The 12509-nt window shown below is 37.1% G+C and overlaps 2 protein-coding genes across 2 annotated transcripts in view; both read left to right on the top strand.

The window, feature by feature from the left end:
• Positions 1-5041: 5041 nt before the first annotated feature.
• LOC107097630 (protocadherin gamma-A2-like) lies at positions 5042-7582 on the top strand. The gene has a single exon (XM_015394852.1). It carries the CDS (start codon positions 5201-5203, stop codon positions 7580-7582), a length of 2382 nt encoding a protein of 793 aa, XP_015250338.1. The 5' UTR covers positions 5042-5200.
• Positions 7583-8586: 1004 nt separating this feature from the next.
• The window catches only part of LOC107097624 (protocadherin gamma-C5-like), a 108924-nt gene continuing 105001 nt past the window's right edge, over positions 8587-12509 (top strand). Inside the window, exon 1 of the mRNA XM_015394841.1 lies at positions 8587-11108. Coding sequence (XP_015250327.1) covers positions 8724-11108 — 2385 coding nt within the window. The 5' untranslated portion in view covers positions 8587-8723. The remainder of the gene's footprint in view (positions 11109-12509) is intronic.

The following is a 12509-nucleotide window of genomic DNA, read 5'->3' on the forward strand; positions in this document are numbered from 1 at the left end:
GTTAGCTCTGGCCGTGGTCTCCTTCCTTTTTATCACATGTTTGGTGGTTATAATATCAGTGAAGATCTACAGATGGAGACAGTCCCGCCTCCTGTATCATTCCAACCTCCCTGTGATTCCTTATTATCCACCACGTTACTCGGACACATTAGGAACTGCGACTTTACCACACATGTACAATTACGAGGTGTGCAGGACGACCGATTCCAGGAAGAGTGATAGTAAAATCAGAAGTGCGGGTAGTCAGAACGTGTTGATGATGGACCCCTGTTCTGGAGGGACAATGCAGCGGATACAGAGTGAGAGGAGCATCCTGGATGAACCTGATCCCCCTTTAGAGGTCAGAAAACTTATTTGTGCACAACAAACACTGGTCTTGTTATATGTATTGAGAAGCATGTGGAATGTGTTGACTTTCATTGTTCTTCATTCATTTTAACCCTTCCTATGTCCATATATATAATACACACACAATGTGAGCCTCTTTACATGGACTGCCTTTTTTCCCTCCTCTGTATCTGACCTGGTTCTAGTTATGTATTCCAGGACCATGGCTAGCGACACAGTTTTCAGAGCTGCATTTCTAATCTCTCTCCTTACCTTCCTTAGATATAAATATATATTTCCTTTTCCAGTTGTTGTTTTTTATTAAAAAACATGTGCTGCTTACTGCCATATTTTGTTTTATTTGTATAACAATTCCCCAGGCAGATATTCTTTTCAATTAAATCTACAAAATGTACACTTCAGCTGCAGCACTGTCCTTCAGGTGTCTTATCATTTTCAAAACCATTATATTTAATTCATCTTGCCTTGGACCGATTTTTTTATTTCACTGTTATTATTTGACAACACTAAGAATGAAATTGTATGAAGTGAAGTACATTTTCATTTTTTAGATAGTTTTTTTACTCTTAGTGGCACTGTTGTCTCAAATCCTGATGAATGAGCACATGATTCCATCTGCACCTCTTTTTTAACATCTCTATATTACAAGGAGAATTTGAGGAGCACGGACAAATTTGTTTAAACAGAGAGAACTGTGGTTCAATATAGGAATATTACATATATTTCTAACCCCAAATTATTTTTGGAGTTTAACTGTTTTATACCCGGTTTAGTGCTGATCTATTCCAGAAATACTGAGAAGTATGCTGAGCTGAACAGAGAAAAAGGAGTCATTCTTGTTAAGGAAAGAGTCAACAGAGAAACCGTATGTACAGAGACCATGGTTTCTGCTTTAGATTTTCAGATTATTTTGATTAATCCTATGGTATTTTTAATCCTATGGTATTTTACACAGTTATTAGCGATATAATATTGAAAGATATGACTTAAAACCCATAATTTTGTTATTAATGTGCCGAGCAAAGCTGAAAGTGATACCAATGTAGAGAACCTTTTAGTTTTATAGTAGGTAAAGATACACATTAAATCATTGTAACATATATATATATATATATATATATAAACCATACTGAAAACAAAATAAAAAATAAGTTATTAAGGTTATATTTGTTCATTACTGTTGCTCTTAGTATTACTGTAACTATTTTGATATGTCTGTTTTGATATTAAAATAATGAATCATTCAAATCATTTTCAAGAGGTTATCAATACTTCTGAATTAATAAAAGGTGTGTTTATAGGCGTATTATGGGGCACAAGTTGGTAGAATATTAATTTTATCTCTGTTAAACATCAATGTCTTAATATAACCTGCAAGTCTCACTACATTGATACCTTATTGAAGTATTACTTTTAGTTTAAGGGAAGAAAAAACATAGTTTAAGGCAGGTTGATTAAAGGAACAGGTTTTATCAATATTCAAAAACTTGAGAAAGAACAGATTGTGATTTGTAAAATTGTTATGTTACAAAATCAGAGTTAAGATAATTGTAATTTACAAGATTTGTTTTTAAGATTAGAATTAACAGCATTTATATAATAAAAAAAAAAAAATAGATTATAGTCATTTCCAACATGTTTAAGACCCAAAGTTAATGGTATGTACAAAACCATAAATAATTTACAACACTCATGTTTTTAAGACGAAGTTAACAGCATGTTTTGTATAGACTCTAGAGCAAGTTAATGCTCTGTACAAAATACAGCATTGTAATTTAAAACATGTTTTTAAGACACAAAGTCAACAGCATTCTCATTCCTGGATATTAGAATAATTGAGAACCAGGAGTAAGCACAGGTAAATACATCCACCTCTGCTGTACCTATGATTATGGGCTCTTTTCCCACATCTTTACTAGAGGCCCCTTTTCATAGTTTGTCAGTAAACAAGCAACAGTGTACAGCTGACTGATGTTGACAAATAGCTCAAGAGGGATCTCAGAATAAAAGAGCTTACAGTATGTTATTTCACTCTGCATATACAGCGCTGCTAATGCACCCTGTGATGTGCAATTTCTTGTCTTTCCTTGACCTCAGGAACATATATCCAGGATCTTTAAAGAGAAAGGGTAGCCTGTAGATCTTGCACATCACAAACTCATCAACGAGGAAACCTCAATTGACCATGATGGGCATCCCAGTTCTCAACAGGGAGATGATTCCAGATTTCTCGCATGATCCGTTGTCACGGATTGATCCTGCATAGAGTTCCTCATGTGGAACAATACCGATTAACCCTTTGAGAGTGCAGTGGGACTTGTATGCAGAGAACACTTCACTCTGGAGTAGAGGAGTTGTTGGACACTGGCTCTTTAGCTAAGTGAATGCCAGAATAATATTAGTGTATGTGTAGTCTGTCTGTATGTGCAGTCCTGGCATGTGCTCCTTTATTTTCTCTGCAGGCATCGATATTCTGATTGCACCAAGGAAAGTGTAGAGGAACTTGCTCCAGGTTGCGATGATCCGGCTAACTGTGGACTGATGAATTCCATAACCGTCATCCAGGTCCTGCTGTTTTGAGCCCAGAGCCAGGAAGTTGAGGAAGCTCCTTTATTGGTTGCAAGGATAGAGTCTGTTCAAAAGAAATTCAATGTTACATGAAGTTTCTCTGTAAAAAAATAAAGTAATTCACCATAAAACAGCTAAAAGAAAATATGTAACCCCAGTTGGATCACTGGTCACTCGTTATCAGGCTGCTGTGTGCTGTTACATTCTCATATACACTTGCAGTGATACTTTTCATGTTTACTGTTGAGTTTGTCCTTGATTGTGCTGGCACAGCTTGGTGGACATATTTTCAAAGGGCTGCAACGATTAGTCATGATTAATCGATTATTGAGATAATCAACTAATCTAGTCATCCATTAATTGTTAAATGGAGTACAGAGACTCTATAAAACATACCATTTGGATTAAGAGAAACCAGCATAGAGCAGTAAAATATACCAAACTTGTAAATAATATTTATACACTATGCATTCAATGAAAAAACATTTTCAGTCTTTCAATGTGCTCTGCCTAGTTTTAGCTTCACCAGGATTAAATTCTGGATTAGAAACCTTTTACTATCTGATTATTAATCGATTAATCACATTTGAAAAATAATCATAAGTTGCAGCCATAAATTAATAGTGTGCAAAAAGTATAATATATTGAAATTTTAACTAACAATTTCCTTCCATTAATCACAATCTTCATAATTTTGTGTATAAATTTTCATTCATTTTGAATTGTACTTACTACTGCTGAAATGGGCTCTGGGAAGGTTCCTTGATGAGCATATCTCACATGGAACATAGACAGCAGCACAGGCTGTATCAATTCCCAGAAGTGCATAGGGCAGGAATAAGATTCAAACCTTAAAAATATTATTTTCATTAAGATATGACAAGAGAACACACCACTACTTCTTTTATTAATTACATTCTAAAAACAATCAATCTAGCAGCTGGACATCCGGATTTTTTTTTTTTTTTGGGGGGGGGGGGTTGGCTGTCACCAGGGACATTATGCATCTCTCCCATCCTTAACCTTAATACGGTAATCATTACTTTAAAGCTGTGGCTGTAGGCTTAACATGGGTATAACAAAGTAAAAGTCTGATGGAAAATCTATCTGGTAAAAAAAACTAATGTCTTGGTCGGAATGGGCAAAACCGTGGATGCCAAACCGCTGCCTTAATGCCATTGATGCCATGTTTTCCCTCAAGCGCTCTATTTCCTCTCTGATTAATATTATTTTTCGTCCAAAGCAAGGTCTACAACTGCAGAATCAGGGAGGGAGACATAGTCATGGTCGCTGAAAGGGTTTACTCTTAAAACAAAGTTCAGCTGTAGAAATATTTGCGACTTTTAGAAGTTTTTTTTTTTTTTTTTTTTTTCGGATGCGCCATCGGTTAGCTGTGGCGGATTAATCTGCACTCCGTTAATACCGGAAGTAATAATGCAGCTGCAGAATCTAGCGGAAATACGTCATTGTTTTGTTCTAGCATACTTTCTGAGCTTTACAATTATTAATGTTTTAAAAAATATAAAATTATTCAACAGTTTTTTAATATATTAAATATATGTTTGAATTTCTTCATATATATAAAACACACGCTTAGATTTTGTTTTAATACAAATAATATGCATATTTTAAAATTTAATGAAATCTAAATTGATCAAGCTGTACTCAAACTTTGGCAATGATTTCTCCTTCAAAGCTAAGATGGTTTACTGATCATAAATTTATTTATTTTTCATTCATAATATTTTTATTGTTCTCAATCATTTAGATTGTTCAATCTTTTTTTAGCTGCATTTTCTATAGGTATTTGACATATAAAAAAATGTATTGTACTGTATAATATCATTAATTATTATTTCACTCCTTTACAAATTATACGAGTTGGGAAATGGTGTAATTTTCTTTTTAATACAATTTTCTTGTGGCATCAACAATTGCGTTTATGCTTTGTTTAAACTATAAGAAGTGGGATAATAATCCTTGGGTGCTGTTTGCAGTTTCATGTTAAGAACTCTTAGGGCCGCTGTTGACCAGCATGCTGACGAGTGAGTGCACTTTTTTTTTTCCACCAGCATCGTCTATGTTCCATCCTCATAATAAATGTTTTGCACAAAGGAAAGACGTTCCTCCTTGAGTGAAATATAAGCTACTTCGGGGAAGACATCTCATATTCTATTTTGAGATTCTGTTTTGGATTATATAATTCACCCTTGCCTGGATTTTCTCCGAATTCCGGACATTTTTTTTTTCTTTTTAATCGCGGAGATAAAGGTCTGATAGAACAATGAAAGAAGCAGCACTGTATTTTGTCCTCGTTTTATTTTCTTCAACAACTGGACAAGTAAGCTACACAATACCGGAGGAGATGCCAAAAGGATCTTTAGTAGGTAACATTGCGCAGGATTTAGGTTTGGAACCCAAGCGTTTAATATCTGGCAAAGCTCGGATTTACACTGCTGACAATGAGGAATACGTCGAGCTGAACAGAGAAAGAGGAGTTATCCTTGTAAAAGAAAGAATCGACAGGGAGGTAATCTGTAAACAGATAACGCCCTGTGCTATACATTTCCAAATCATTCTGGAAAGTCCTATGCAATTTTACACGATTACTGTTCAGGTCACAGATATAAATGATAATTCACCAACATTTGAAGGGGATAAGATTGAATTAAAGATTAGCGAATCAGCCGTAGTTGGGTCAAAATATGAATTGGAAAGAGCTCTTGATCTGGATGTAGGAAAAAATTATCTGCAAAGGTATGAATTAAAACCAACAAATAATTTTGCTCTGAATTTGCAAGATAAAATTAATGAGAATAAAAACGTCGAGATGATACTGAAGAAGCCTCTAGACAGAGAAAAACAGGAACAGTTAAATCTTGTCTTAATCGCTGTAGATGGAGGAGAGCCGCAGATGTCAGGAACGATGCTGATTGTTGTTACGGTTTTGGACGCTAATGATAATGCTCCTATTTTCACACAAAAAACATATAAAGCCACAGTCCCTGAAAATGCATCAGTTGGAACAAATGTTGCTACTGTAAGAGCGACTGATGCAGATCAGGGCTCCAACAGTAAAATAACGTATTCAATAACAAATACCTTGGATAATGTGAGAAAAATATTTAAAATAAACAATGCCAGCGGTTTAATCACTTTGATTGGAAATTTAGACTTTGAAGAATCGCGCAATTTTGAAATAAATTTGCGTGCAAATGATGAGGGAGGGTTAACAGATTATTCTAAGTTATTTGTCGATGTGCAAGATGTGAATGACAACCAACCTGAAATTAACATAATGTCGAAGTCAAACGTGATAGCGGAAGATGCGCCTGTTAACACGGTGGTTACGATAATCCATATTGAGGACAAAGACACTGGAGAAAACGGTAGAATTAATTGTTTTATCAGCGAAAATGTGGAATTTAAGTTGGAGTCTTCAACTGACAATTTCTATACTTTAGTAACAGACAGTGAATTAGACAGAGAGATACATTCAGAATATAACATCACAGTGACCTGTTCTGATGAAGGAGCGCCCTCCCTTTCCAGCCACGTCACGTTTACTTTGCAGATATCTGATGTAAATGACAATGCGCCTGTATTTGAGAGGAGCTCCTATGAGGCCTATATTCTAGAAAACAACGCACCAGGCCTCTCTATATTTACAGTGAAAGCCGCAGATGCTGACTGGAAGCAGAATTCCCGTGTTTCTTATATTTTGGAGGACTCCTTTATCAAGGGGATACCAGTCTCCTCATATGTATCAGTCAGTGCTGACAGTGGAGTCATCCATGCTGTGCGCTCTTTTGACTATGAGCAGATCAAAGATTTCCAGTTTCATATCAAAGCACAGGACGGAGGCTCTCCTCCACTCAGCAGTAATGTGACTATTAAAATCCTGATACAGGACCAGAATGATAATCCTCCTCAGGTTCTGTACCCAGTCCAGACTGGTGGCTCTGTAGTAGCTGAAATGGTGCCTCGTTCAGCAGATGTGGGCTACCTGGTGACTAAAGTAGTAGCTGTTGATGTGGACTCTGGACAGAACGCCTGGCTCTCCTATAAACTGTTAAAGACCACAGAAAGGGTTCTGTTTGAAGTGGGCTTACAGAATGGAGAAATAAGAGCAATCCGTCAGGTGACTGATAAAGATGCTGTGAAACAGAGACTGACTGTTATAGTGGAGGACAACGGGCAGCCCTCTCGTTCAGCTACAGTCATTGTTAACGTGGCGGTGGCAGACAGCTTCCCTGAAGTGCTGTCAGAGTTCAGTGACTTTCCACACAACAAGGAGTACAATGATAACCTGACTTTTTACTTAGTCTTGGCTCTGGCTGTAGTCTCCTTCCTCTTCATTACGTGTTTGGTGATAATTATATCAGTGAAGATCTACAGATGGAGACAGTCCCGCATCTATCACTCCAACCTCCCTGTGATTCCATATTATCCACCACGTTACTCTGATACTTTGGGAACAGGGACTCTACCACACCCGTACAATTATGAGGTCTGCATGACGACTGACTCCAGAAAGAGTGGCAACACGTTCTGCAGAGCTGGTCAGAACGTGTTGATAATGGACCCCGGCTTTACAGGAACAATGCAGGGGATACAAAGTAAAAAGAATATCCTGGATGAACCAGACTCTCCTACAGAGGTTTGAGAATTTTCTTATTACATGGAAATCTTAAAGTCAGCGCCATTATCATTTACATGTTCTACATTTGTAGCTGCATATTCTACCTATTTGCATGGGGAAAAAAATATTGTTTAGCAACAGTATTCAGCAGTTTATTGTGGATCATCATCACATGTGCTTTTTTAGGCTTGTTGATTATATAAATATTGTTTTTTTTATTATTATTTTAATATATTTTTTAGAGAATTTGTTGTTACAAACATTGACACATTTAATATTTCCTTTTTATTGTTTTAAATATAGTCGTTTGAGGCTATAATTCCATCACATATTCAGGAAATATTTGGATATAGGAAATATAAAAGCAAACTTTATTAATATAAAAGCTTATAAGATACAAATATCACAACATGCTTTACAATAAATAAATTCAACCCAAGAATAAACAACATTCACTTCAATGGAATTTTGGAGCTCAACGTGCACTTTTAGCATTATTGCATCTTTTTATTTCATCAACTTAATAAAAACATTGCTCATTTTAGACAAGAAATCTTTTTGAAGTTGGTAAAGGCTTAGTCAATATATAAATTTGACAATTAATTATTTTTTATGGTGATTCATTTTATTGTCTTGATATAATACCACTATCTTAAATTCATTCTTCCTTCAAGCAGAATACATTAAATTAGGGATCATCCTGGATAGATTAAAGACACCCCCTAAACAGACACCCCCCCCTACACACACACACACACACACACACACACACACAATTTGATGATTGTTATTATTGAAGTTTCTGAAGCATTTCAGTTTTGCGTGTTTCATTTTTTTATGGTTGGTTCATATCTAATCTCCCGCTGTAAAATATGGTTTTCTGCATTGCGTGGCTGTCTGCAGTGCACAAGTTTGTACTCTCAGGGCCGCTGTTGGCTCATGCAGAGATCTTTTCCCTTTTTGATGCACTGAACAGAGAAACACTTGCGCATGTAACCCAGAACCGTTCAACAAAAGGACAAGCGATCATCTCCGTGGATTCTCCTTATGCTTTTGGATTGCATTTTTTGTTGGATCATCGTATATAAGCGGATACTTGGCGTTTAGGATTAAACACCTTTAATATTTAAACCTTTTTTACGCGGATAACATCTTGGACAGAATAATGATATGGCAAGTATTGTTGTTTGTCCCGTTTTTTCTGTTAGGCGGGGTAGCGGGGCAAGCCACTTACTCGATTCCGGAGGAAATGTCAAAAGGTTCCATCGTTGGTAATATAGCGCAGGATTTGGGGTTAGATGTGAAGAGATTGCAGTCCGGTAAAGCGAGAATTTATACAGAAGATAAAACGGAATACATCGAGCTGAACACAGACAGGGGACTCCTACTTGTGAAAGAAAGAATCGACAGAGAGGCGCTTTGCGGGCAGTCAACACCGTGTGCTTTACATCTGCAAATTACACTGGAAGATCCGATTGAATTTTATTCTGTTCATGTCGAAATTAATGACATAAACGACAATATGCCCACATTTAAAAAGGAGGAGATGAAATTCAGGATCAGCGAGTCAGCTGTGATTGGGGCTAAATTTGTATTAGAAAGAGCGATGGATCTTGATGTGGGTGTGAATGGGTTGCAGAGTTATTCATTAAAACCAACTGATAATTTTATTTTAAAGCTTCATAACCAACAAGACGGTAGCAAAAAGGTTGAGATGGTTTTGCAAAAATATCTCGACAGAGAGACTCAGGATCACATCGTGTTAACTCTTACTGCCAGTGATGGCGGTGAGCCTCAGCTGTCAGGAACAATGCGAGTGGAAATTTCTGTGTTGGATGTTAATGACAATGCCCCGCTTTTTACGCAGGAGACATATACAGTTACAGTTATGGAAACCACTCCTATAGGTACTATTTTAAGTACAGTCAGTGCAGTAGATGCAGATGAAGGTTCGAACGGAAAAGTTGTGTATTCAATAACAAACACCCTGGATGACGTTCCCAGTTTATTCAAAATAGAGGAAGAAACCGGCATTGTGTCTTTAATTGGAAAATTAGATTACGAGAGGACACAGCGCTATAATATACATGTACAAGCTAGTGATGACGGAGGACTAACAGATTCCTGTAAGATAATTATTGAAGTTACAGATACAAATGATAATCAACCTTCCATAAATATAATGTCTAAATCAAAATCTGTGACTGAAAATTCCAGACCAGGCACGGTGTTTACGATAATTAATGTCCAAGATGCTGATTCTGGAGATAATGGAAAGGTCGAGTGTAGTATTGATGAAAACCTGCCGTTGTTGATAAAATCAACGTCGAATAAATTTTATAGTTTGGTGACAGACAGCGATTTAGATAGAGAAATTTCATCTGAATATAATATAACAGTAACATGTTCTGATAAAGGAGTCCCCTCCCTGTCCAGCAGCGTCACTCTCACCTTACAGATCTCTGACGTCAATGATAACCCACCTGTCTTTGAGAGGAGGTCATATGAGGCTTACATTGCAGAAAACAACGCACCAGGTCTCTCTATTATCACACTGAAAGCCAAGGATGCTGATTGGAACCAGAATGCCCGTGTTTCTTACATACTGGTGGAGTCCTCTATTAACGGTGTGCCGGTCTCTTCTTACGTGTCCGTTGCTACTGATAGTGGAGTCATCCATGCAGTGCGCTCTTTTGACTACGAGCAAATCAAAGATTTTCAGTTCTGCGTCAAAGCACAGGATGGAGGCTCTCCTCCGCTTAGCAGCAACGTCACTGTAAAAATCCTGATTCAGGACCAGAACGATAACCCCCCTCAGATTCTGTACCCAGTCCAGACTGGGGGATCTTTAGTGGCTGAAATGGTGCCTCGTTCTGCAGATGTGGGCTACCTGGTGACTAAAGTGGTGGCTGTTGATGTGGACTCTGGACAGAACGCCTGGCTCTCCTATAAACTACAGAAAGCTACGGACAGGTCGCTGTTTGAAGTGGGCTTACAGAATGGAGAAATGAGAACAATCCGTCAGGTGACTGATAAAGATGCTGTGAAACAGAGACTGACTGTTATAGTGGAGGACAACGGGCAGCCCTCTCGTTCAGCTACAGTCATTGTTAACGTGGCGGTGGCGGACAGCTTCCCTGAAGTGCTATCAGAATTCACTGACCTTCCACACAACAAGGAGTACAATGAAAACCTGACTTTTTACTTAGTGTTGGCTCTGGCTGTGGTCTCCTTCCTCTTCATCACATGTTTGGTGGTTATTATATCAGTGAAGATCTACAGATGGAGACAGTCTCGCATCCTGTATCACTCCAACCTCCCTGTGATTCCATATTATCCACCACGTTACTCGGACACTTTGAGAACCGGGACTCTACCACATGTGTACAATTACGAGGTTTGCAGGACCACTGACTCCAGAAAGAGTGACAATAAGTTTGGCAGAGATGGGATGCAGAACGTGTTGATACCAGATCCCAGTTGTACAGGAACGATGCAGCGGATACAGAGTGAGAAGAGCATCCTGGATGAACCAGACTCTCCTTTAGAGGTTAGAAGGGTTTTAATTAATCTTGTACTTCTTACTGTTTTTAAATCTCAGGTTTTCAGATCAATACCAAAAACAAGAGGTTCAGAAATAGCCACTGGGGTATCATAGAACAGGCTTAGCAGTAATTGAATTTGACCAAGCAGGATGGGCTGATCCATTTTGACCCAACCAATATGTTATTATATTCTAGCCAAATTATAGGTTAAATTAGCTACAAATTTGAATGATTTCAAACATCCATATCTATTATTTCTTCTACCCAAATGATGTGTCAAAATTTGTGTTCTTTTAACTTTATAATTTGTTATTTCTTCTACCTAAATGGTGGGGGGGAATTAACCACATCTTTTGTTTCACCAGTTTGATACATTTGTTTAGTCATTTTTTTTAAATGCTTGATAAAACTGCCCAATACCTTAGTTAATTCTAACATATTACACTACAGTCATTAGGAAAATAAATTGAAATAGACTTACCCATAACTATGAAAAAATACATGTCAAACTTGGTGATGCAATGTATGTTTTATGCAATAAACAATACTGGAATCTTTACAAGGCATCATCTTGAAATGTATTAATACTTAATATGTACAATACAAAAAGGAGGCAGTCAGGTTGGAACAGTTTAAATTGGGTCATTAAATAAATGCACAACAGTGAGAAGAGCAACAAGCCAACAGTCAATTGGTAGCAAGAAGCTGTCCTTGAGTTTGTTAGCTCCACTGGTAGCAAGCGTTCGAGTTTGAAAAAACTTTACCAGTTCAGACCCCTCTCCTGGCATTTCATATACTGCACACAGCAGGAATCCCCACCCATATTCACACTGCTTTAGGTATTTAAGGTGTAAATAAAACTGCCTTTAAGTAATCATTGATGGCTATAAGCAGTGTGTCATGGTCCAATGGCTTTCCAGCAGTAGTGCCAGGCTTAAGATGCATGCTGATCATCTACTGGTCTAATAACATAGGGAGGAGGTTTGGATGAGTTGGCCTCATGGAGGTTCTTTACCAAAAACAAAGAGAAAGTGAAAATGAATGAGTAAGGAACAAATGATTGGTTTGAGTTAAAGAACAGTTATGTGGGCTAAAGATATAATTATAACAATTATCACTGCTTACATGTAAAGCAATACATGAACTTAACCAAAGTATAGTAGTATTATTCTCAAATAAAGCATTATATAAAGGTTTTAATCTAAACCATTTGGATGAACAGGTATATTAAGGATGGGAGTCATTTTGAAAAGCTTTTCTATAATTTAAAAGAAGGCCCTTGCAATATTTTTTATAAAGACATTGTTGGCATGTATGTACATCTGACAATAGAAATAATCCTTGTAAATACTGTGCTCTCAGATATGAATATTGTATATATTTATATATATATATATATATATATA

The sequence above is a fragment of the Cyprinodon variegatus genome, unplaced genomic scaffold, assembly GCF_000732505.1.
Source record: "Cyprinodon variegatus isolate N-32 unplaced genomic scaffold, C_variegatus-1.0 Scaffold711, whole genome shotgun sequence".
NCBI classification, from domain to species: Eukaryota; Metazoa; Chordata; class Actinopteri; order Cyprinodontiformes; family Cyprinodontidae; genus Cyprinodon; species Cyprinodon variegatus.

Coding starts and splice junctions, on each gene's coding strand:
- LOC107097630 (XM_015394852.1), top strand. CDS start 5,201: ATGAAAGAAGCAGCACTGTATTTTGTCCTCGTTTTATTTTCTTCAACA.